The sequence below is a fragment of the Ascaphus truei genome, unplaced genomic scaffold (assembly GCF_040206685.1).
Source record: "Ascaphus truei isolate aAscTru1 unplaced genomic scaffold, aAscTru1.hap1 HAP1_SCAFFOLD_955, whole genome shotgun sequence".
In the NCBI taxonomy this organism is placed as follows: domain Eukaryota; kingdom Metazoa; phylum Chordata; class Amphibia; order Anura; family Ascaphidae; genus Ascaphus; species Ascaphus truei.
The window spans coordinates 114,232-140,242 of record NW_027457294.1 but is presented as its reverse complement, the minus strand read 5'-3'; the positions used below and the strand labels follow the sequence as shown (position 1 = coordinate 140,242).

The 26,011-nt window shown below is 51.4% G+C and overlaps 1 protein-coding gene across 1 annotated transcript; it reads right to left on the bottom strand.

The window, feature by feature from the left end:
* Window positions 1-8,879: 8,879 nt before the first annotated feature.
* PES1 (pescadillo ribosomal biogenesis factor 1) lies at window positions 8,880-25,757 on the bottom strand. The gene is made up of 15 exons (XM_075585145.1): window positions 25,600-25,757; window positions 24,549-24,628; window positions 21,121-21,274; window positions 20,619-20,728; window positions 19,921-20,092; window positions 17,527-17,616; window positions 15,670-15,786; window positions 15,367-15,444; window positions 12,728-12,817; window positions 12,274-12,404; window positions 11,865-11,990; window positions 11,359-11,543; window positions 10,465-10,598; window positions 10,086-10,253; window positions 8,880-9,731 (listed from the first exon to the last, which is right to left on the bottom strand). The coding sequence occupies exons 1-15, from the start codon at window positions 25,621-25,623 to the stop codon at window positions 9,645-9,647; spliced, it is 1,746 nt and encodes a 581-aa protein (XP_075441260.1). The 5' UTR covers window positions 25,624-25,757; the 3' UTR covers window positions 8,880-9,644.
* Between the last annotated feature and the right edge of the window lie 254 nt (window positions 25,758-26,011).

The following is a 26,011-nucleotide window of genomic DNA, read 5'->3' as shown; positions in this document are numbered from 1 at the left end:
GTATTGTGGTTTCTGTATTGTGTGTAAACCAGTAAAAACATGTCAATTGCATTTCTATAGGATTAGGATATGTTGGAGAGATTTTAAGCTTGCACGTATTGTTTAAATTATATAGGGTGTGTTCATAAGTTGATCTAACCTCAGTTTAGTTCATTGTCCCATTTTTATTTTTGAGAGGCCATATTTTTATTTTGGAAAGGTCATTTTTTTATTTTTAGAGAGGCCATAAATTTTTTCGGTTTTATTGCTGTGGAGAGAGCTCCATTTTTAACTTTGAGCTGAAGTTTCAATCCAGTAATTAATATTTAGAAGACGGAGAAACTGTTTTGTTATCTGCTTTGCACTTTCAAGGTCTTTTTTTGGCGAAACGCCCGGGCTCGCAAACTGCCCAAGATAAACATGCTCTGAAATTTTTCTCTGAGTGTCTTTAAAAAATAAAATAACGCTGTCTGTGTGTTCGGCACTGTGCAAAGAGCTTATATTACAAGAAATTTAGTGTGAAGTCCTATACAAAAGCATTTGACTATTATATGAATATGTGATATATTTTATAACTTTTAACCATTTATTTTTTCCATAGGTGTTCTATTTTATTATAAGCAGTAGTTATTGTTAAAATATTTGTAGAATGTTTTGCCAAAGTGGTGCATTGGGAGTCACCTCTCGTTTTTGGATATGTTCTAGGTATAGAGTTAAAGGACAGGTGATACCTAGTTGCAAATACAGTTACATAAGTGAGCAGGGTATATATTATATGCAAGGCATTTCATATTTTTAGCAGAATAGTTACAATGGAGTGTTTGGGGTGGAGGCCTGACTGGAATTGGCTAGGGGCATTTGTCTTAGTATAGTAATTGTTTAATTGGGAGTGAACACATTTTTGTCCATGACATTGGATAGTAGTGTATTGTAGTGTATGAATTTATGTACAGCGTCAAAAATGTACTCAGCACTTCAGAAAGAATACAGTAGAGGGAATTATAATAGAATAATAAGTGCAGCAAAATCAGACAATAGGAAAGGAAATCCCTGCCCTTAAGAGCTTACAATCTAAGGTTTGAGGGGAATTTACAGAGATAGCAGGTGAGGGAATAAGTGCTGTAGATGGCAGTGCTTGGCCACAATGGGTGGTAGGAGTGACTGTGTGTGAAATAATAGCCATGAGTGCAGGCTATTGGGATGTTTAATTTGTGGGGCAAGTTTTAAGGTTAGTTAGTATTTTATGAAAAGGTTGATACCATTTGCATCGGAGGAGATGACAGTGAGGCATGAATGAGAGCAAGTGTGTATGGGGAGAAGAGAGATTGGTCTGTAGTTTGAGACAGTGTTTTTGTCCCCACTTTTGAAGATTGGGACAGCTCTGGTAGTTTTCCAGGTCTTAGGGATATGGCCTGTAGACAGGATAGAGTTGATTATGGAAGCAATTGGTTTGACAATGGCTGAGGCCCAAAGCCTTAGGAACTTAGATTGTAGTACAGTCAAGTCCACATTAGCTGCTTAGTTTTAAATATGAGGAGCATTAATAGGAGATACCTCTGTCTATATGCGGATGTTAAGACAGTAGTAAACACATTGATACAAGAATTTGTTCCTAGGTATAAATTATCTCCCTATGAGACACTTATGGGATGACTTATGACTAACAGTAGTTCAAAGGAACAAATTAAGGACCATCTATCTTATACTATATTAGTGAAAGCACTGTATGTTTGCCTGCCTGGATGTCCGGTGTCCCTAGCGGCAATCTCATTGGTCCCTTGGGCCGCCCGCCCCCGCACACCTCTCATTGGCCTCACACACTCACACCACCCCCTTGGCCCGCCCCCCACACCTCGCATTGGCCTGAGGCGGAGTGACGGGCCAAAGGTCCACAAAAAAAAAAAAAAAACACACACACACTGTCACACACACACACACACACACACACACACACACACACACACACACACACACACACACACACACACACACACACACACACACACACACACACACACACACACACACACATACACACACACACACACACACACACACACAGTCACACACACACAGTCACACACACACACACACACACACGGGGGGGGGGGGGTGTTACATACATTAGCGGGGCTCACAGTGTTAGCAGCACATCTCCCGCTCTCTTCCCCACCGGTCCCGGAGGCTCCGCCTCTCCCTGTTTCCCGCGCTTTCACCCCCCCCCCCCTCCACGTGGGAGCTGCCGGACGGGTGAGTGAGCGGCCGGACGGGTGAGTGAGCGGTCTTCACGTCCCCTCACCCCCCTTCACCTCCCCTCACTCACTTCCCCTCCACCCCCCCCCCCCCGGCGCCGCAACAGTCAGCGGGGGAGCGGAGTGATCACCTCCCCTCACTCACTTCCCCTCCACCCCCCCCCCCCCCCCGGCGCCGCTACACTCAGCGGGGGAGCGGAGTGATCACCTCCCCTCACTCACTTCCCCTCCACCCCCCCCCGGCGCTGCTACACTCAGCGGGGGAGCGGAGTGATCACCTCCCCTCACTCACTTCCCCTCCACCACCCCCCCCCCCCCCGGCGCCGCTACACTCAGCGGGGGAGCGGAGTGATCACCTCCCCTCACTCACTTCCCCTCCACCCCCCCCGGCGCCGCTACACTCAGCGGGGGAGCGGAGTGATCACCTCCCCTCACTCACTTCCCCTCCACCCCCCCCCCCCGGCGCCGCTACACTCAGCGGGGGAGCGGAGTGATCACCTCCCCTCACTCACTTCCCCTCCACCACCCCCCCCCGGCGCCGCTACACTCAGCGGGGGAGCGGAGTGATCACCTCCCCTCACTCACTTCCCCTCCACCCCCCCCGGCGCCGCTACACTCAGCGGGGGAGCGGAGTGATCACCTCCCCTCACTCACTTCCCCTTCACCCCCCCCCCCCCCGGCGCCGCTACAGTCAGCGGGGGAGCGGAGTGATCACCTCCCCTCACTCACTTCCCCTCCACCCCCCCCGGCGCCGCTACACTCAGCGGGGGAGCGGAGTGATCACCTCCCCTCACTCACTTCCCCTCCACCCCCCCCCCCCCCCCGGCGCCGCTACACTCAGCGGGGGAGCGGAGTGATCACCTCCCCTCACTCACTTCCCCTCCACCACCCCCCCCCGCGCCGCTACACTCAGCGGGGGAGCGGAGTGATCACCTCCCCTCACTCACTTCCCCTCCACCCCCCCCGGCGCCGCTACACTCAGCGGGGGGAGCGGAGTGATCACCTCCCCTCACTCACTTCCCCTCCACCCCCCCCCCCCCGGCGCCGCTACAGTCAGCGGGGGAGCGGAGTGATCACCTCCCCTCACTCACTTCCCCTCCACCCCCCCCCCGGCGCTGCTACACTCAGCGGGGGAGCGGAGTGATCACCTCACTCACTTCCCCTCCACCCCCCCCCCCCCGGCGCCGCTACAGTCAGCGGGGGAGCGGAGTGATCACCTCCCCTCACTCACTTCCCCTCCACCCCCCCCCGGCGCCGCTACACTCAGCGGGGGAGCGGAGTGATCACCTCCCCTCACTCACTTCCCCTCCCACCCCCCCCCCCCCCGGCGCCGCTACACTCAGCGGGGGAGCGGAGTGATCAGCGGGGGAGCGGAGTGATCACCTCCCCTCACTCACTTCCCCTCCACCCCCCCCCCTCCGGCGCCGCTACAGTCAGCGGGGGAGCGGCCACAACACGCTGCCTCCCGCCTCAGATCCACGTGGGAGATTGAGTGATTGAGATTGAGGGTGAGTGAGCGGCCGGACGGGTGAGTGAGCAGCCTTCACCTCCCTTCACCCACCCCTCACTACACTTCCCCTCCCTTCCACATCCCCTCCACCCCCCCTCCACCTCCCCTCCACCCCCCCTCCACCTCCCCTTACCCACCCCTCCTCCACCTCCCCTTACCCACCCCTCACTACACTTCCCCTCCCTTCCACATCACCTCACCTCCCCCCCCCCTTAACCTCCCTCCACCCCCCCCCTTAACCTCCCCTCCACCCCCCCCCTTAACCTCCCCTTCACCTCACCTTCACCCCCCTTCACCCCCACCCCCACCTTCACCTTCCCTTCACTCCCCCTTTCGTCCGCCCTCCCACCTCTGCCTTTCGCCCACCCGCACTTCTGCCTTTCACCCGCCCACCGCTCACACCCCTGCGCCACACAGCCGCCGCACGCACTAAACAGACCTGCCACACTCGACACACACCCGCCGCCTCTCACCCACCCCACACACTCGACACACACCTGCCGCATCCTGCCCCTACGCAACAATATCACTGACCAGCTGTCACCTGCACTCGCCACACACCCGCCGCCTCACACCCTAGCAGGACCCCGACCCACAGCCAGCACTCACTACCCACGCGCCACCCGTACTGAACACCCACCCGCCGCCTCACACACGCTCACACCCTAGCAGGACACACGCCTCACATTTTCACATCACTTATGTCACCAAAATATACATTGTACTGTGGTGTGTTTACAATAAACCATTTTTATACAACATCGTATTACATTTTCTTCCATCTTTCTTTTCAACATTATTATCCAACCTTTCCAACAAATAGTCACCTATTGTTCCACGATTTATAAATAATACTACCTATTACGCATTTACATCCCGGGCAACGCCGGGTCTCTCAGCTAGTTGGTAATAAAACAATTAATAAGTATTGTATGCCACTAATACATTTTTTGAGTCTCTCTAGGCATAAGGTATGATAAAAGTGCACCTACACGAGACGGAGTTAAAGGTCAAGTAGTTCCTAAACAAGCATGCTCTTCATCCCAGATGAAAGGGCCCGTACTAACCACCAATACAGCAATTAAAGTGGCAGAGTTCTTTCCCTGGACCCAAAGTACAGTAAAGCTCGTTCCAGCTCCACCAAAGACCAAAGTCACCTAAAGCACAGCCGCATCAAGTTAACGTTTTGACGAGACATAAACTTTGACCGTTAACCAACGAGGAAAATAAGATACCAGGCAGAGGCCTGATCTTATCAGGAACATTTCATTTTTTCAAAGACTCAAAACATTCTATTTTTTCAGAGACTCAATATTCCTGATTTCTATCAGAACATTTCATTTTCAGAGACTCAATATTTTTATTCTTTAGAGTGTGTTTAAGTTAGAAATTTAAGGTGTATGTACAATTGAGCCTTGATGGGAGGATTGGTTTCCTGGAAGCGTGGCTTGTGAAAGCTCTTGTATGTGTTTTGGCAATACTCATCACTCTCTATGTATGTGTCATATGCAGCAAAACTTTGATCCAGAAGTGTGTTGCACCTCCACCGAGAGGAGGGGGTCACCCAGGGGGTGTGTCAGCCACAAGGAAAGGATCATAAGTCAGCCATGTTGACCATCGCAGACATTGTCTGTTCTGATATTCTGAGTGAATGATGTATACAATGCGTGCAGGGGTGAGGATCATGCATTTCGCTTCCACAGATACCAAACCCCTTCAATTCTCAGTAATAGCTGAAAATATATAATGATAGAGATAGATGCCATTTCCTTTATCTAGCAACTGCATACCCAAAGAAAGGTTGCTTGCATAAAATAAGGTTTTTAGTATTATGTGTATAATTTCTGTATTTTCCCATATTTTAAGGGAACCTCTTTAAAGGGTGTATCACACACTAGGAACAAGAATCAATTTATGGGTCAAGTGTCTCCACCAACCAATGAAACCTGTGTAAAAATGTATGTTCAGTCAGATAACAATTTACAGGAAGGATGTGGCCTTAATTTAGCAGTTTTTAATTTCATCATTAAACCAAGAACAGGTTCAGATCAGGCTTATGGCCTTACAAAACAGAATGGCTTTAGATTACATTTTAGCATCAAAAGGAGGTGTATGTGCCCTAATTTAAGAACAATGTTCTGTTTTCATCCAAGATCAGAGTGGCAAGGTACAACATGAGTTAGATAAGATAGAAGACATTCAAGAAAGACTTAGGAAGGAAGGTGACACAGACTGGGACCCTTTGGGGCTGACTGGATTGGTAGGATCACAAGGAGCGAAATTTTTGAATGTGTATGATTGTGATACTCGTTGTCATCTATGTTTGTGTTACGTTTGTCAAAGGCATGATCCACAAATGTGCTACCCCCTCTGCAGACATAATGCCATTGTTTGCAGAACCAATTTACAGCAGTCCCTTGAAGAAAGAAGATGCCAAGTACAGTGTTCTAACTCTGGAAAAGAATTTGGCTATAACGCCATACGAGACTATGACTACATTTGGCAGGCACCCTTCGTGCACTGTCCTACACCCCTCAAGCAGCATTATGAAATGATGGAGCACCCTTGTGCCTCCCAACGTGTTTCTGGACTAAAATCATACCAATAATTCTCAAAAAACAATGTTTTAAAGAATCAGAGGAGGGACTGACAAAGTTGAGACATTAGGGGGTCTGGCATAACAACATAACAGCATTTAGGATGGAGCCATTTTGTGTGAATATTTCAATCCGCCATCTTGTCTTGTCTTTGTGAGTCTTAATTTCTGTGTTTCATTTCTGTATAAACAAATGTGTGAAGCAGAGAAGGGAATATTTTCGCTCCTAGCTGAATTTATTGACCCTTCCTCATCCAATCAGCTTCAAATTAAAAGTGTAAACAGGCTAGATATTATGGGAAAGCCTCGTTAGTAGTCTAAGATAAACTGTTTCTCACACAGTGTGCCAAGTGGCAGAACTGACATCACATTTAACCCCATAATGATTTTTAGCTGACAGTTATCCAGTATTGTTATGTATTACAAAATGACATCAGCTTTAGTATTGTTATGTATTACAAAATGAGGTAATATTTAGTGACGTGCAAGCCCCCCCATAAAGGGGTGGAGCTTTAGGTTTTAGGGTATAAATATATGGCATACCGTGATTATTGTGGAGAGAGCTTTTGTTTTGAAGCTGTCTCCGTTGTGCACTTGACTTGAATAAATTCACGTGTTATTCTGTTTCAAAATAACCTCAGACTGTGTTTTTTATTTACGCTTTTCACACGCGCTATTAGAGAGGGTTGGGGTTCCTTACAATGCATTTGATCTCAGACGCGCTATTAGAGAGGGTTGGGGTTCCTTACACAGCATCTGATCTCAGGCGCGCTGTTAAGAGGGTTGGGGTTCCTTACAATGCATTTGATCTCAGACGCGCTATTAGAGAGGGTTGGGGTTCCTTACACAGCATCTGATCTCAGGCGCGCTGTTAGAGAGGGTTGGGGTTCCCCAGAATTTAACTTGGGGTTCCTTAACCAAAAAAAGTTGGAAACTACTGATCTATGTGTTAAAAATGAACACACTGCGGTTTATAAGGAGAGAGAGTATCTATATGCAGATAATGAACACACTGCGGTTTATAAGGAGAGAGAGTATCTATATGCGGATAATGAACACATTGCAGGTTTGCCTGGTGCCACGTCCTTCCGGCAGAGCGCCGACAAAAACTTAGGCTGCTGCTGGCGCTGACCGCGCACTCATGCTTGAGTGGTGACGGCACCAACTCTCCAAGCATGAGCGCGGGTGTCCTGCGAATTTTGCGGGCGCGCATGTGGGTGCCTATTGAGCGAGCTTCAAACAAGAGCGAGCCTCGAAACACTTTTTTTCGACTTCCCAAGCGCCAAGCTTGGGAGAGCGAGCGTGCATGCGTGCCAGAGGACGTGAGAATTCACTTTGCACAAAGTGAACTCGGCAAGCGCCGCCCGCTCAGCGCTAGCGGGGACGCAGCCTTAGGCCTCGGTCCCGCTGCGCTCGTTGGTGCGGGCGGCGGGTCGCGAGTTCCCCACCAGCAGGGGAATCCTCGCGAGCCGGTCCCGGTCCCCACTGGCTGCACAGCTGATTACACGCTGTAGCGCGTCAGCCGCTGGAGACACCAGAGAATGGTGTTTTCTAGCTTTGACGCGTGACGTGTGTGGCTGTGAGCCAATGGGGAGGGGAGGCTTCGGGAGGAGGAGAGGCTTCGGGAGGAGGAGAGGCTTCGGGGAGCGGGGAGGAGTGTGGAGTGACAGCAGGTGAGTGCCTTTCTCTGTGTGTGTGTCTGAGTGCGTGCATGCCTATCTGTGTGTGTATGTGTGTGCCCGAGTGCGTGAGTGCCTGCCTCTGTCTGTGTGTGTGTGTGCCCGAGTGCCTGCCTGTGCGCGCGTGTGTGTGTATGAGTGCGTGAGTGCCTGCCTGTGTGCGCGTGTGTGTGTGTGTATGAATGAGTGCCTGCGTGTGTGTGTTTAAACTTACTTTCCAGCTCCAGCCCGAGTCCGTGGAGGGAGGGGGGGGGAGAGTAGCGGGTCCCTCCGCTCAAGCCACGCCCCCCCTCCCTGTCAAACCGCCCACCTCCCGATCAAACCTCCCACCTCCCGATCAAACCTCCCACCTCCCGCTCCCTACAGACCGCAGATCGCGGTCTGTGTATCTCAGCGCACCGCCTGTCAGCAGCGCAGGTGCGCTGACTGGGAGCGGGGCCTTAGCCTTAGTCATGAGAGAACCTGTCAAAAATTGGAATGTCAGCCCCGGTTACACCTGTAGTCTCCAGAGCAGGAGATGGTCTCCAGGTGGGCAAAAGAGAAGAAGAGAGCTCCTGCCCAAAGTCGTGAGATAAGACTCAGCACACCCAGAGGCTCGTGATCAGGGGCAGGTAATGAGAAAAACTACCAGGAGTTTCAGTAAATAGGGTGGGGGGGGGATAAACAACTATATAATATTCCTTCTAGTCAGTTCTGCGTACAGTATACACCGCTTACAGACGCTGCTCATGTGCTCTGTACTTGTATTAGTGCATTGTATTCTGTATAACCAACTCCAATCAAGTATCCTTCCATTAGCGGAGGACTCGTGGTTTCCTTTAGTGATGGATATTAAATGTTAACAATAAGTAAAAACTACTATATTTTTGTCATCACATTTATTTCTTGTAAGAGCATCGAGTGTATACTTCAATCTGTACAGGTAGATCACTTTTAAAAGCACAGCACCCGTGCCTCCCTCCTGCTACACACAATACATCCCCACGGTGGAATTCCTTTTAATCCCAAAATTTTATAGGAAACAGGTCAGACATCAAAAGCGATTATGTGGGTTCCTAAAAACCTGAAAATACAAAAGGCCACACCCTTCCCCTGCTGACGGATCTACCCGGGATTTCATTACACACAGCGATGATCCCTTTTAATTTACCACCACAAAGCTGAACTATGTTACAAAAAGGAGAGATGTTGGTTCAATTAGGGGGTGGAATAAATGCAGGTCTTGCAGCTCATCCCCTGCAGCAGGGGCGGACAACCCCAGTCTTCAAGGGCCACCGACAGGCTGGGTATTAGGCCTACCCCTGCTTCAGCACCCAGGTGGCCCTTGAAGACTGGATTTGCTCCCCCCTCCCCCCCCATAGTGCACAGTGCAGTATTGGCTCTATGCAAAGTCCATTGGGATGGAAGACCAGACCAGTCACTGTCGGCGTCTGCACCTGCTGGAATCTGCAGTCAGGCGGGAGAGCGGCGCGCGTTTATACAAAGTCCACGGTGTGATGAGGGGCCTTGTTAACTCCTTATCTGCTGGAAGCAGCGAGTTACACAGGGGTAAAACTCAGGATGGCGCATCTCGGGGCGGAGGGGGAGGGGGGGAGGGATTCAACGCCGTTGGCAGCAGAGCGACCCACTCACTCCTTTTTGGATTTCTTGGTCTTCTTTTTCTCGGCCTTCGCGGCTTCGTCGTGGGCTTTCCTCTTCATCGTCAGCTTGTTGGCCTGTGAGGAGAGGGGGGAGAGCGAGCGAGGAAGGAGGTTTAATGGGTAAGGGGGAAGGATCGCAAGTTGGGCCCCCGAAAGTAACAATTTTACCTTTGAGACCCCTGGCTCTCCCAAGATTATTTATTTATGACTTGGTGGAATAAAATGATTGTGTTCTTGTTGCAATGTCTGTCACCACCTCTGATTCCCCCCCCCCCCCCATGCCTTTTTCTGCACCTCCCCCAATGTGTCTTGTCACCGTAACTCCATTTTTAAATCCCCATGGCAAATATCTGCCCTGGACGTGTTCCTTTCCTTCTCCCTGAACACATTACACGTTCCTCATGCGCCCCCTCCTCGCAAAACCCATACCTCGCGGACTTTGCGCTTCTTGCCGAACATGATCTTGTTGTACAGATATTTCTCCCTCTTCTTCATCATCATGATGGCGAGACGCTTCTCCTCGTTCTTCTCCTGCTCTGCTGCCCGCGCCCGGTCCTCCACCTTCACCGTGCCGGCTGTCACCTTCACACTGGGCTTCTGAGAGGGAGTGTGGAGGAGGAGCGGGTGAGCATGAGGGGGCAAGAGAGAAAGGAGGATGGGGAGACAGAGAGGGAGGGGAGAGAGCAGGGGCAATGGGTGGGAAAGGGAGAGGGGTGGGAAGAAAAGGAGAGGGGGTGGAGGGAGGTGGAAATTATTCAGGATCAGAAATCTGTGATGACCAAGTATAACACGAGGCCCATCTGGGTACCTTCTCTCCAAACTTCTTCTCTTCCATATCTTTCAGCTTCTTATCCTCCTCATTGTCCTCGTCATCATCTTCGTCATCATCCTCCTCCTCCTCCTCGTCGTCGTCTTCTTCCTCCTCCTCTTCTTCTTGTTCTTCTAGAAACAGAGCATTAAACACTGGATCCCCTGATATCGTCTCATCTTTATACAAGAAGTTCTACACCTCCCAGACCCTCCATTCCACACCTCCTGGCCCCTCGTTAACTCTCCTTTCCACACCTCCTGGCCCCTCGTTAACTCTGCTTTCTACACCTCCCGGCCCCTCGTTATCTCTGCTTTCTACACCTCCTGGCCCCTCATTAACTCTCCTTTCCACACCTCCCGGCCCCTCATTAACTCTCCTTTCCACACCTCCCGGCCACTCGTTAACTCTCCTTTCTACACCTCCCGGCCCCTCATTAACTCTCCTTTCCACACCTCCCGACCCCTCGTTATCTCTGCTTTCCACACCCCCCGGCCCCTCGTTAACTCTCCTTTCCACACCAACCCGGTTTCTTGACAACTTTCCCCGGGTCCACTACCCTCAAAATAAAACCCTATTACCTGGCTCCTCCCCCCACTGCATGACCACCCCTCCTTGCAGGCCCCTCCCCTGACACGCCCATCCACCAGTCAGACAGCTTCCCTTGCTGCAGAGGACCTCCCGCCCATCAATATGCTCCACTCCTGTCCTTTGATTACCTGAAAAGTGGCCCCTCCCACAACAGGCCACACCCCCTGCATGGGCCTCCCGTCGCTAGACCCCTCCTCACCCCGTCGCAAGACTCCTCAGTCACCATCAGGCCACGAGCCTGACTAGGCCCTCTCCCCACCACCATCAGCCCTCCGCCCCACCAGTCCCCCCGCACATTATTACCAGGCCTCTCTCCTCTCTGCAGCGCCAGCAGCCGCTGCTTCTCTGGCGGGATGTAGTCGCCATCCTTCTCCTGGATGAACGGGGAGAGGTGTGGGGGCAGCAGCACCCCCGGGAAGTAATCCGCCACAGGGAGGCGCAGGCGGCCGTTCACACTGTCAAACACCCACTGCGGCTGCACGTAATACCTGGGGGGAGGGGGGGAGTGGGGGTGGGGAGAAGAGGGGACAGTCCCGAGTCAGACTCGCAGACAACACAACCCCTCTCCACAGTGCCTGGCTGTTTTGTCTTTTAAATTATTTGGGTGCTGTTTTCTGTGGTTTTGCAGCCGGGACACTTTAGTGAATACCCCCCCTAGAGTCTGAACCGTTTGCCTACCAGGGGTTTATGGACATCACCACCCCACACAACCCCCATGCCCCAAACGGGGATCCAAGCAGAGACCTCCAGGCCGTGGGGGGCTGGTTTTCGGGTCGCTTCAAACGGGTGTCGGACGCGCGATAGCTCACCTGTTGATTATCTGGTTCTGTATGCTGGGCCGGTCCATGATGTGATGTGTGATGGACGGGTCTGAGGCGTCGTAGGTCGCCCCGATGCAGAGCGAGGAGTCCCACGACACTTCCCCCCCAAAACTCCTGCAGGGACACAAGTCTGGTGAGGAACCGCCACACCACCCCTTGCATTCCCCCCGACCTTCCCTCCTCCGCCACAGATCCTCTCTCTCCCCATCACAGATTGTGGTCTCCCACGCTCTCTCCCAACAAATCATGGTATATCCCGGCCCTACCTCACCCAAAGAGCATCGTCTTTCCCGGCTCCACCCCCACAGATCATGGTCTTTCGCAGCCGCACATACAATGGATCTCCCCCCCCCCCCACACCTCACTTGGTCTCTTCCGCCCTCCACGCCTCTCTTACCGAACAATGAAGGCCAGTGCCTCTCGCGGGACCTCCCGGTTCAGGAAGAATTTGAGATCCACAAACAGAGACTTTTGTTTCTCCTCCTCTTGGAGCTGCTTTTGACGCTCCTCCTCCTGCCCTGCACTCTCCTGCACCAATCAGAGAGCCGCGTGAGAAAGCGATCCCACCCCTGATCACTCCTGCACCAATGAGAGCAGTGTAATCCAATAACCCCGCCCCTGCGCTCTTCTGATTCAATTGGAGTAGTGCAAGAGAATAATCCCTCCCCCACACTCTCCTGGACCAAATCAGAACAGAGCAAGACCAGCCCCGCCCTCTGAGCTCTCCTGAACCAATTGGAGAGCAGTACAGGACAACAAACCCACCCCATAACTCTTATGCACCAATCAGAATGCTGCATGAGAAAAACCACACCCCTGATTCACCAATCAGAGAGCTGAATGATACTCACTGGGTCTGCAGGGAATACGTCCACCTCGGACTCATCCTCCGGCTGAGAGGGAACGACACGGGACAGACTGGCACTGAGAGCAGCCAACTTCTGCAGGAGGGAGAGAGAGAGAACGGGAGTGAGAGACTGGCACTGAGAGCAGCCAACTTCTGCAGGAGGGAGAGAGAGCGGGAGTGAGAGGCAGGCACAGAGAGCAGCCAACTTCTGCAGGAGGGAGTGAGAGACTGGCACTGAGAGCAGCCAACTTCTGCAGGAGGGAGAGAGAGAGCGGGAGTGAGAGACTGGCACTGGGAGCGGCCAACTTCTGCAGGAGGGAGAGAGAGAGCGGGAGTGAGAGACTGGCACTGAGAGCAGCCAACTTCTGCAGGAGGGAGAGAGAGAGCGGGAGTGAGAGGCAGGCACTGAGAGCAGCCAACTTCTGCAGGAGGGAGTGAGAGAGCGGGAGTGAGAGGCAGGCACAGAGAGCAGCCAACTTCTGCAGGAGGGAGAGAGAGAGAGCGGGAGTGAGAGACTGGCACTGAGAGCGGCCAACTTCTGCAGGAGGGAGAGAGAGAGAGCGGGAGTGAGAGGCAGGCACAGAGAGCAGCCAACTTCTGCAGGAGGGAGAGAGAGAGAGCGGGAGTGAGAGGCAGGCACAGAGAGCAGCCAACTTCTGCAGGAGGGAGAGAGAGAGAGCGGGAGTGAGAGGCAGGCACAGAGAGCAGCCAACTTCTGCAGGACAGAGAGAGCGGGAGTGAGAGGCAACACAGAGAGTGGCCAACTTCTGCAGGACAAAGAGCGGGAGTGAGAGGCAGGCACAGAGAGAGTATGAGTGAGAGACTGGCACAGAGAAAGAGCGGGAGTGAGAGACTGGCACAGAGAAAGAGCGGGAGTGAGAGGCAGGCACAGAGAGAGTATGAGTGAGAGGCTGGCACAGAGAAAGAGCGGGAGTGAGAGGCTGGCACAGAGAAAGAGCGGGAGTGAGAGGCTGGCACAGAGAAAGAGCGGGAGTGAGAGACTGGCACAGAGAAAGAGCGGGAGTGAGAGACTGGCACAGAGAAAGAGCGGGAGTGAGAGACTGGCACAGAGAAAGAGCGGGAGTGAGAGGCTGGCACAGAGAAAGAGCGGGAGTGAGAGGCTGGCACAGAGAGAGTATGAGTGAGAGACTGGCACAGAGAAAGAGCGGGAGAGAGGCTGGCACAGAGAGTATGAGTGAGAGACTGGCACAGAGAGAAAGAGCGGGAGAGAGACTGGCACGGAGAGTATGAGTGAGAGACTGGCACAGAGAGAAAGAGCGGGAGTGAGAGGCTGGCACAGAGAGTATGAGTGAGAGACTGGCACAGAGAGAAAGAGCGGGAGTGAGAGACTGGCACAGAGAAAGAGCGGGAGTGAGAGGCTGGCACAGAGAGAGTATCAGTGAGAGACTGGCACAGAGAGTATGAGTGAGAGACTGGCACAGAGAGAAAGAGCGGGAGAGATGCTGGCACAGAGAGAGTATGAGTGAGAGACTGGCACAGAGAGAAAGAGCGGGAGAGAGGCTGGCACAGAGAGAGTATGAGAGAGACTGGCACAGAGAGAAAGAGCGGGAGTGAGAGACTGGCACAGAGAGAGTATGAGTGAGACTGGCACAGAGAAAGAGCGGGAGTGAGAGGCTGGCACAGAGAGAGTATCAGTGAGAGACTGGCACAGAGAGTATGAGTGAGAGACTGGCACAGAGAGAAAGAGCGGGAGAGAGGCTGGCACAGAGAGAGTATGAGTGAGACTGGCACAGAGAAAGAGCGGGAGAGAAACTGGCACAGAGAGTATGAGTGAGAGACTGGCACAGAGAGAAAGAGCGGGAGAGAGGCTGGCACAGAGAGAGTATGAGTGAGAAACTGGCACAGAGAGAAAGAGCGGGAGTGAGAGACTGGCACAGAGAGAGTATGAGTGAGACTGGCACAGAAAAAGAGCGGGAGAGAAACTGGCACAGAGAGCGGCCAACTTCTGCAGAACAGACAGAGAGAAGGCGGGAGTGAGAGGCTGGCACTGAGGGGTTAAGACTGGCACAGAGAGAGCGCGAGAGACTGCCACACAGAGAGCGTGCGAGAGACTGGCACAGAGCGACCTCGAGAGACTAGCGCGCGCACACACACAGGCACACAGAGAGAGAGTGGGGGGCACATGGGGGTGGGGGAGAGGGAGAACACTCGCACGCAGGCTCGTTCCTCCATGTAGAAAATCCGGCGCTACTGCAAGCGGCAAAGATCCAGGCAACTTCCGGTTTGTAAGAGAAAACTTTATTCCGACATCACACACACAGAACCCTGGTCGCACACAGAACCCTGGTCGCACACAGAACCCTGGTTGTGTGTGTGTGATGTCGGAATAAAGTTCTCTCTTACAAACCGGACGTTGCCTGGATCTTTGCCGCTTGCAGTATCGCCAGGTTTTTCTTCCAATCTACTCTACATTTCGGACGCACGCAGGAGAAGCGGAGGTCAGAAGAAGAGCAGGACCCAGATCGGAGAGCATTTAGAGGTAAGGGATTTCCCTCCCAGCCCCGATCTACCCTAGGGTCTGCATTTGCCCCTCTCACTCCGCTCCCAAGTGGCTTACACTGACACCTACGGGTACGGAAGCTGTACACCGGAGCGCAGGACAGATTTTTGTTTTACTCGTACCTCCATGTAGGCCTCAGACTCCAAAGCGTATCTGTCCTCCTCCTCTGCCTTTAGCTCCACCTCCGAGTGAGAATCCAGCTGAGGGGACACCAGAGGGGGATAAGGACAGCTGCGAGGGCACAACGCAGACAGCGGCACAGGGACGGCGTGCTGCGCGGGGGAGCACAGGGACGGTGCGTGCAGCGCGAGGGGACATAGGGACGGCGCGCACAGGCAATGGGTACAGGGACGGCGACTTCGGCCTGGCGTGTTGTGCGTTTTCAGCAGATACATTTACCTCTGAGGCTCGGGGGGCGCTCTTACCTTGGGTGGGTACTGCAGGTTGAGGATCTGGTAGAGACGAAAGTTGACGAACCCCAAGAGAGTCGTATAAAACTCTGTGAAAGTGGCCATGACCCTGTAATCCACATCTGTGGGGTGCTGGAGGGCGGGAAAGAGAGAGCGGTGTGAGTGGGGAGAAAGAGGGCTCATGAGCTCAGGCAGGGAGGGTGCTTAGAGAGACGCTCTGCAGAGCTCAGGCAGGGTGGGTGCCTAGAGAGACGCTCTGCAGAGCTCAGGGAGGGTGCTTAGAGACGCTCTGCAGAGCTCAGGCAGGGAGGGTGCCTAGAGACGCTCTGCAGAGCTCAGGCAGGGAGGGTGCCTAGAGAGACGCTCTGCAGAGCTCAGGGAGGGTGTTTAGAGACGCTCTGCAGAGCTCAGGCAGGGAGGGTGCCTAGAGAGACGCTCTGCAGAGCTCAGGCAGGGAGGGTGCTTAGAGACGCTCTGCAGAGCTCAGGGAGGGTGCTTAGAGACGCTCTGCAGAGCTCAGGGAGGGAGGGTGCTTAGAGAGACGCTCTGCAGAGCTCAGGCGGGGAAAGTGCTTACAGAAACGCTCTGCAGAGCTCAGGCAGGGAAAGTGCTTAGAGACGCTCTGCAGAGCTCAGGGAGGGTGCTTAGAGAGACACTCTGCAGAGCTCAGGCAGGGAGGGTGCCTAGAGAGACGCTCTGCAGAGCTCAGGCAGGGAGGGTGCCTAGAGAGACGCTCTGCAGAGCTCAGGCAGGGAAAGTGCTTAGAGAAACGCTCTACCACCACCCAAACCTCTGCATAGATTCATCCTGTTACCCTAAAGGAGCAATGCTCTGCAGCACATCCCATGTGACGAAGCCCCCAGGAGCAGGGCTCACCTCCTGTAACAGTGCTGGGTATTATAGTGACCACGTTCTGACCCCAGTGCACTGCCGATCACGTCGCCGTGTTATAAACAAACGCTGATAATACACAGCACGGCAGCGACATACATAATGTTACTAAACAGCTCGCCAGCAGCGCGATACTCTGCAGGTCCCTGGAGGGTATCAGTTATGACACAGGAAGAGTGTTCCGTGGGGGGGGGGAGGGGGAGTGAGGCATCGGTGGAGGGACCGGAGCCCCTTCCCTGTATAATAATTAACGTTGCTCTGCGTGTATAGGAAGGGAAAGGGGGTGGGTTAGGGAGGCCATCAGTCCCCCGCCCCCCCACCTCTTCCTCCATATGACACTTTATGACCCTATCAGATTAGGTATGCCCTATTGATCTCTGTGCTAGGAGAAGGCTGGCACGATATGTTATACAAACAAAGTCACTGCCCCCCCTATTACCCCCCCAACCCTCTGATTCTCACTGCTCCCCCCCCCGAGGGTGCATCTCCATTTGTGAAGTATTAACCCCTTCCCGTTCTGGCAGAGCAGGGGTTAACGCCGCTGGGTCCGTCCCTCCTCCTCCGCACTGCGATCTTCCCTTTGGATTGGAAGCGCCACTTCCCACTAGATTGTCAGCTCTCCGAGCCAGCCTCCTTTACAAGCCTATATTCCTCTTGTAGCACAAACCGATCCGAGAGATCACACGCAGTCACGCGATTCTGCGTGATCTCTGCGTGATCACTGAACGTGGCGACATTGTCTGGTTTACAATGTTGATCTTTTTCCCCCTGAGCAGTTTATAGTATTTGATGTGTGCGAGATGTCTCGGGGAAATCCTATTACAAAAAAAAAAGGTGACTCAAATAACCTATAAACCAGTAAGCAGCCTCCGAACGGACTCGTGGCTTGTGCGCCATCGGAGTAATGTCTCATTGCGAGGAGGGGTGCGGACTGTTTATAACCAAGTGAATAAAGCAGCCAGGTCTCCCCGCGCCACTCACGTTGTGAGAGAAGGTGTAAGGAGTCACCCACGTCACCGTCTGGCCCAGGATATCCGCCTGGTAATAGATTCCTTTGATGGACAGGAAGACCTGCGGACAGAGAGTGAGACACAAAGCGGACAGAGTGTGACAAGGCGGACAGAGAGCGTGACACAAAGCGGACAGTTAACCCCGTGAGCATCATATGGCAAAGGAGCAGCCTCAGCCAATAAAGAATCTGCAGGAGATGGGGAGGAATATAGGAAAAACGCCCTTTGAAACGCAATGTCCTGCTTACTTTATATACATTCATGTAATAAAAGGATCGACATACAAATAATCATTTTTACCTCGATCGCGCGCATGTGTACATACTCACGAAAAATCGGTGTGCGCGCGCATATGTACACAGAAAATGTGTATTTGTGTGTATGTATATATAAATAGAAGTATGTATGTGTACAAGTATATGTATGTGTACAAGTATATGTATGTGTACAAGTATATGTATGTGTACAAGTATATAAGTGTGTACAAGTATATAAGTGTGTACAAGTATGTGTACATGTACATAAGAAAGAATACTAGAAAACAAAGACACCCTCAGGGCAGCACTCGTTGTATATGAAAATGTAGTGATGATAGACTTAAAATTAAAATGCTTTAATAATGTTAGTTAAAATAAGTGTCAAAATCGTTGAAATAAATGAACAACTGACAGTGGTAAAACAACACACAAAACAGACAAAAATACACAATACTTAAACTGACATCTAGGGGGAAAGGTAGAGATCCTACCTATCTGCTAATTAGCAGTGATGAACAATCATTAACTGAATAGTTTGCCCCCTGGTTCAGCAATAACAAGGTTAAAAAGCCTGTAAAATAGATACAGGTGACGGTGGACTGACATGCAAAGGTATATGCCAAAAAATGTAATGCAAAATATGCCGTAATAGAGTGAAAGCTCACTGGTGATGGTATAGTGCAGCCATAATCAACTAAAATGTTGAAATAGCTCTGGTCGTGGAGGATCCCTAATTATGGGATAAAACAGCTTTAACTGTAAGTTGGTAAAGTAGGTGATCTAAGTGTTGATAAACAGTGCGCACAAGAGCTCACAAAGTGTGATACTTAGCTCTGGGGCACGGTTCTAGTCCGTATCCAGTTATAGCCCCCTAATTCAAATGTGACATTGTCACATTTGAACTAGGGGGCTATAACTGGATACGGACTAGAACCGTGCCCCAGAGCTAAGTATCACACTTTGTGAGCTCTTGTGCGCACTGTTTATCAACACTTAGATCACCTACTTTACCAACTTACAGTTAAAGCTGTTTTATCCCATAATTAGGGATCCTCCACGACCAGAGCTATTTCAACATTTTAGTTGATTATGGCTGCACTATACCATCACCAGTGAGCTTTCACTCTATTACGGCATATTTTGCATTACATTTTTTGGCATATACCTTTGCATGTCAGTCCACCGTCACCTGTATCTATTTTACAGGCTTTTTAACCTTGTTATTGCTGAACCAGGGGGCAAACTATTCAGTTAATGATTGTTCATCACTGCTAATTAGCAGATAGGTAGGATCTCTACCTTTCCCCCTAGATGTCAGTTTAAGTATTGTGTATTTTTGTCTGTTTTGTGTGTTGTTTTACCACTGTCAGTTGTTCATTTATTTCAACGATTTTGACACTTATTTTAACTAACATTATTAAAGCATTTTAATTTTAAGTCTATCATCACTACATTTTCATATACAACGAGTGCTGCCCTGAGGGTGTCTTTGTTTTCTAGTATTCATCCTGTTCTCTCCCCTTATTGCACCGTTGTTTATTTCACTTAATTATAGGCTGATGCGAGGGTTTTCATCCCCTTCCCTTCCCCCATTGTTGTATCATTACATGTACATAAGTACACACCCACACCATTCTGATGCAAATGTATCAATGCAAAATCCTCAAGTAGACAGCCAGAAAACAACCTCATTTGTAAAGAATGTATCACCAGTTCCATTGGCTCCCATTAAGGAAGCTAACAGTGCTAATAACACCGTCTGTCTGCTTGTATTTCCTGGGAAATTCATGGAAAGTTGCATTACTTCGGGGCCCCTGAATGGGGACGTGTTTGTAAAATCACTTTGTCCTTATTCTCCCTCCCCCTCCCCCTCCCTTATCAGAGATCCACGAAGGATGAGGGGAGAGAAGGGGCACTGCTCGTGCAAACTCTTGTTTAACACACAGTGACATCAAAAAAGGGTACGCCAGAGGAAATCACACCCGTTAACCATGTCCCTGCCATTAGTACACTTTGCCCCTAGAAGGCACCGACCCTGTGATGTTAACCTCTCGGCTGCCTTCCTGTTTCCGGTGTAGTCCGTGACACACGCGCAGCGGCGCCCTCACCTTGCGCAGGGACCGGGATGCAATGACGTAGTTGAGCAATTCCACGGAGAGCCGGCGGCAGAGCTGGATGGTCTGAACGTGGCACTTCCCTGTGCGAGGGAAGGTGGAGAAGAGGCAGCACATGGACAGGGCGTCATCCACGTCCCGCAGAGCGTCGATAAACGTTGGGTACCTGCGAGGGAGGGAGGAGCGATCAGGGGCCACGTGGAGACCACACACCCACAATGTGACATCCTCACCTCTAACGCATTAACCCCGTCTCTTCCAGACACCAGCAGAGCGTTACTCTTTTAACCCATTGTGCGCTAGATACCTGCAGAGCGTTTCTCCCTTCACCCTTCCAGTGCTAGTGTGGGGGGGTGGCGGAGGAGTCTGGGGGCAGGGCGGGCAGGGAATTTTGCGGGGCTCAGAGCGTAGGGCTTTTGCGAGGCCTCCGACCTGCTCCAGCGCAGCATCTCGTCCTCAAGACAACTCAGCGCCAGGACGTCACAGCGCCACGGCAACGCGACGCCATGATAACGGGACGCGGTGGGAAGAGATGCCGCCGGACAAGGTCGGAGACACTTACAGAGACACCCCCCCCCCCCGCACTAATCCCCGGCAATCAGTTATTTTATTGTTGGAAAGAGCGCGGGGGTCTCTGTAACCGCGGGGCTCGGGGCACAAGACGGCCCTGTCTAGGGCGCGGGGCTCCTCACCTCTCCTTGATGATGTGATCCAGTTTGTAAGTTGGTTTGTTGTCTCTGATCCTGTCCACTGAGTCCCATTCATGTTTCCCGTACGCTTTGCGCAGGCGGCGCACAAACACCTGGTGGGAGACGAGGAGCGATGAGAAAACAGAGGGGGGAGGAAAGGTGAGAGACCAATAAAAATACACAACCACAAAGCCCCTAATAAATATGCTGTGTATCAGCTCTATTCAATGGAGAGGACGTATACTCTTCTCTGGCATGGGAAGAAGGCTTCACAGCATACTGATTAGGGGCCAGAGAGATCCTTACAAACCTGCAATCAGTGGGCCAAGTGTGATAGAGAGTACCAAACCCGACATACGCACGCTGCAGTCACCCCATGAGATCACAGCAGCGCCTCTACAAACTCCACACACTCATTCTAGTGGGCAATACCCTAATTCCTGGCGAGAACACCCAACCCTCCATATTTGCTCCCCCCCCCCCCCCCCCCCCCCGCAGGACGGACCTTGTAATCTCTGAACTTTGTCACAATGGGCTCGTGGAGCAAGAACCTGATGTCCTTCAGGAGGTAGAACGTCCGTGGGGCAGTGGAACCCTTGTTGACCTTCTTCTTGTGTTTGGGTTCATGGGGGTAGATGCCCTTCAGGATACAGAGGCGCCTGCGGAAGAGAGGGGTGGGGGAGTTAGAGACACTAACTACACATACACCACCAACCGTTACAACGCAGTCCAGCATCATGCTCCAAACTTCGATTGAAAGCAGAGCCGGCTGCACTGTGTTTCACATTATTATTATTATTATTATTTAATTTGTTTTAATTATATGTTTGAAGCAAGGGGTCTTTGAAGCTGAACGGTGTTTATTTCAGTTCCGGGGACCCCCCGCTTCCAGAGATACTTACCTCCGCAGCGGTGCCGGTATCTATGCAGCCAGGGAACTTGTGTGCCTAACATAATGGCGGCGTTTAAATGTCCTGCGGGCCAAAGGGAAGCCGTGACGTTATCTGTTGGAGCTCCATTACAAGGACAACGGCAATGTTGGAAGTTGGCTTCCTACTCTCACCTAAAATAAATGTCCCTGCTGGTCCTATTCAGACGTTATCTGCTGCCGGTATGGACTCCAAATCCTTCCTCCTCCCTACCCTAGCTCAGCAGTTTAGCAATTTAAAAACGGCTGACTTACAAAAGCGCATCACACACAATACTATTAATACAGTGGGTGAATATATATATATATTTCTCTAAGGATGTCTGCACATTCCTCTGTGCGGCCTGTCACTCACCCAGAGAGCCAATAAGACTGCACATCTCTCCCCCTGTGTTAGACTGAGTAGCCTCTCACTGTAAGGATCCATGTGGCACGTCAGCTTCAGCGCGTACCCCGCTTGCCCCAATCCGTGATTGAGACCTCCGGTCCGCCCGTGATCCATGGCACCTCCTCTAGTGGGACCGGTTACCGTACTGGGCCCGCGCGCACCTCGCCTGGACCTTAATGTGTCTGCCTCCGGACCTCGCCTGCGCAGAGAGCCGCGCCATCACACATCCCCGGAGCTCCTCCCCACACCTGTCCCTCGCATCAGAACAGCCAATCGCAGCCACCGTTGCTGACGCGCCTCCACACCTGTCTCATTGGTTGCTCTCTCCTATTTATGCTCAGCTGCCCCACTGGCAAATCGGCTGAGCATAAACCTATGTTGCGTAGTGTTCACTGCTTCCTTGCCTCCGCAGTCCTGTCCTTCTGTTCCTGACCCGGCTTTGAATTGGACTCCTCTTCTCAACTCCTGACCCCGGCTACCAACGACAATCCGTACCACAGCTAATAGTGCCTGCAACGATCCGCTACTCTCCAACCCCGACCTCGGCAAGTATCACGACTACTCAACTCTCCAATCCAGGCCCGGCTACCTCGACTAATCTACACTCCAGACGTGCTCACGCGGCTGTGGGTGGCGTTTATATCAATCCACACCTCGGCATCGCGGTCACGCCTTGTTTGTGGTGAGCGCTCCGTTACACTCACTCACCCAGGAAATACTGGGGGAGGTGATTTTAATGGCAGTGGGGTGCCATGAGAGTGACAGGTATTAATGTCCTAATTAATGTAATCTTTATGTTTCTCTAAGGATGTCTGCACATCCCCCTGTGATAAGCTGAACAGCCTGTCACTCACCCAGAGACAGCACATCCTGTGTAATGAGCCAGCACATTGGCTGTGTAACGTCTTAGGTGTCACATATGAAGTGTCTGTGGAGTTCAAATTGGAATCGAATTGGAGGTGAAGAATACAAGAATTGGACTCTGCACTTTATCATCCACCCTGCAACTGTGAGAATTTGGCTTTCTAAATGCAATGGCAATTTTTTCACAGCTAGATCACTTTCTAAAATGCTGGGTGACCTTCAGTAATACACTGCCCCTCCCAGGCCTGATGTATACACCTGCCTCCCTGCCACCTATTTCCCTGCTAATGGTGTTAACCCGTCTAATTAATTACCGACCAACCTTAAAAGTCATTTCTCAAAAGAAGTATCCCAGTAGCCTGCTACTGCCACACTCAGTCACTCCTACAAACTATTGTGGCCAAGCACTGCCATCTACTGCACTTATTCCCTCACCTGCTGTCTCCCATCATAATACTCAGGCTGCGCTTATAGTACCGTCGACGCGACCTTCGCATCAAACAAATGCATTGCCGCCATCGCGTGCGCTTATAGTCTCTCAATGTAGCCAATCGGAGAGATTCTCCGTCCCTCTGCCTTTCCCTTTTATGACGTCGCTGGCCTTGTAGCAGAGACGTTGCCCAATTTAAAACGTAACTTTCGCAATGGCGACGGGTGACGTAATCGGTCGCGTCGCCGGCACTATAAGCACGGGCTTAGGTTGTAAGCTCTGCGGGGCAGGGATTTCCTTTCCTATTGGGACTTTGCGGCACTTATTGTATTATAATTCCATGTACTGTCTTTGTAAAGCACTGAGTAAACTACCGGTGCGAGATAAATCAAGATATACATACCTCCCCTCTGTGATAGACTGGGTGACGTCTCACTCACCCAGGAAACTGGGAGAGGGGATTTTAATGGCAGTGGAGACAGCAAGGAGAGGATGAGACAGATGAGTAGGAGAGGAGGGAGCACAGAGAGGAGCAGACACAGTAAGGGCTGGGACCCGCTGCGCCCGGCGGCACGGGCGGCCACACGAGAGTTCCCCACCAGCAGGGGAATCCTCCCGAGCCGGTCCCGGTCCCCCCTGGCTGCACAGCTCACTACACGCTGTGACGCGTCAGCCGCTAGGGGATACAAGAGAATTGTAATCCCTAGCTTCGACGCGTCACGTGGTGTGGCTGTGAGCCAATGAGGAGGGGAGGCTTCGGGAGGAGGGGAGGGAGCGGGGAGGAGTGTGGAGGGAAAGCAGCGTGAGTGCCTGTCTGTGTGTGTATGAGTGCCTGTGTGTGTGTGTGTTGCTTTTAATTAAAAACCATCAGCAGCTCCAGCCCGAGCCCGTGGAGGGAGGGGTGGGGGGAGAGTAGCGGGTCCCTCCGCTCAAGCCACGCCCCCTCCTGCTCAAGCCTCCCGCTCCCTACAGACCCCATATCGCGGTCTGTGTCTGTCAGCGCCCCGCCTGTCTGCAGTGCGAGAGCGCTGACTGAGGGAGCGGGACCTTAGCTTAAGGCAAGGAGTGCAAAGAGAGGGGAGGAGAGTGCAAAGAGGAGAGTGCAAGGGGGGGGGTCAGAGGGGGTCAAGAGAGAGCAATGCTTTACAGGGAGGGGTGAAAACAAAGAGTAATGTTTAATTAATAACCTTTCAGATCTCCTAGGTCGGCGTATGTATGTATATATTATTAATGTTTCCCATCCGGAGTTGGGCTCACTGCGTGTCAGGGTTATTACAGAACGTTACTCATGGCAGTTTCCCTGTCTCGCGGACGCTATCGCACCTGAAGTCAGCAAGGCTGAGCTGCAGCTTCTTACGCGCCTTGTTCCTGGTGATGTAGTTTGTGGCAGATCCACGCTCATACTGAAAGAGACAAGATTTAAATGAGGTTACAGGTGCTGGTACCTCCAATAACATGTTGCTCTACTGCACATCTACATATACGTTCAGCACGCATGTGCACACAGAACACAGCCCACATAATATACAGCCCACACTGTACATAATATGTATACACACACACACTATGTGCCACATGCCCTTGTTCGACTCCTGATAATGGGCTAAAAATGTAAAATGGTTCATATTTCTCCCTCAGGAGGTAGGTAGGTGTGTGTGCACACACACACACACACACACACACACACACACACACACACACACACACTAGTACATATGTATATATTGAGTTCCTAATATTTACATACTCACTATGTTGAGGTTCTGGTCCGTTGTTCCCCCAGAGCACTTCCTATTATTGTCACGTGTGTTAGTGTTGTAAAGCGCTATGTGCAAATAAAGATATACATGCATAGTGTGTGTGTGTATGTGTATATATATCATACATATATACATACACTAAAAAATAAATAGACGATACCGTTCTGTGGCTAACAAAATGCTTTTATTTGTGTTACAACTGCCGGAAGAAGAGATCAGTGTATCTCGAAAGCTCACAAAAATAAAAGCATTTTGTTAGCCACAGAACGGTATAGATAGAGTATTCGTTTTTGATTATTAAGCTCGGCTAACACGGTACAAATACACACACATTACTATGCATGTATATCTTTATTTGCACATAGCGCTTTAATACACGTGACAATAATAGAAAGTGCTCTGGGGGAACTTTTTAGCAATGAAACAGAACCTCAACATAGTGATTATGTAAACATTAGGAACTAAATATATACATATGTACTAGTCACTAAACCTCTAAACTGTGTGTGTATAATATATATATATATATGGAGACAGACACACAGGTCCCATACCTAAACACATGTGTAGAGTGTATGTGTGTATATATAGTGAACAGCAATATATCCCGGTACCTTTTTCTTCTCGAGGCCTCCCATCTCCGCACACTACCACACTTCACACGTGTTCACAGTACGCACTACGCAGCCAAACGTCAGGACCCCTTCAGCCGGTTACTCCAACGCCTGATTCATTACGGAAGCAGGCATTCTCAAGGCAGCTGCAAAGGGGCCGGCTCGCGCCTATGACGTACCAGTTACTGGGCTCCTGCCGCCATGTTAGTACACCCTGGGAGGTCAAGGTGCTTTTATGTGTCGGTGAAACGGAGATCAGGGTATATTAACGCTTGGCTGTTGTGTGGCTTGAACAGTGCCCTCTTCCCAGTCTTGCACAAGACCATACAATGCGCAACCTAAGCAGAAAGCAGTGGGTAGGATTAAAGTTTATCACAACCACCACTATTTGGGAATTTGGTACATGGGGATG

Coding starts and splice junctions, on each gene's coding strand:
- PES1 (XM_075585145.1), bottom strand. CDS start 25,623: ATGGGAGGCCTCGAGAAGAAAAAG. Junction 20,729..21,120: donor CAAAGTTCAGAGATTACAAG/GTCCGTCCTGCG, acceptor GTCTCCCACCAG/GTGTTTGTGCGCCGCCTGCG. Junction 17,617..19,920: donor CATCCCGGTCCCTGCGCAAG/GTGAGGGCGCCG, acceptor CTCTGTCCGCAG/GTCTTCCTGTCCATCAAAGG.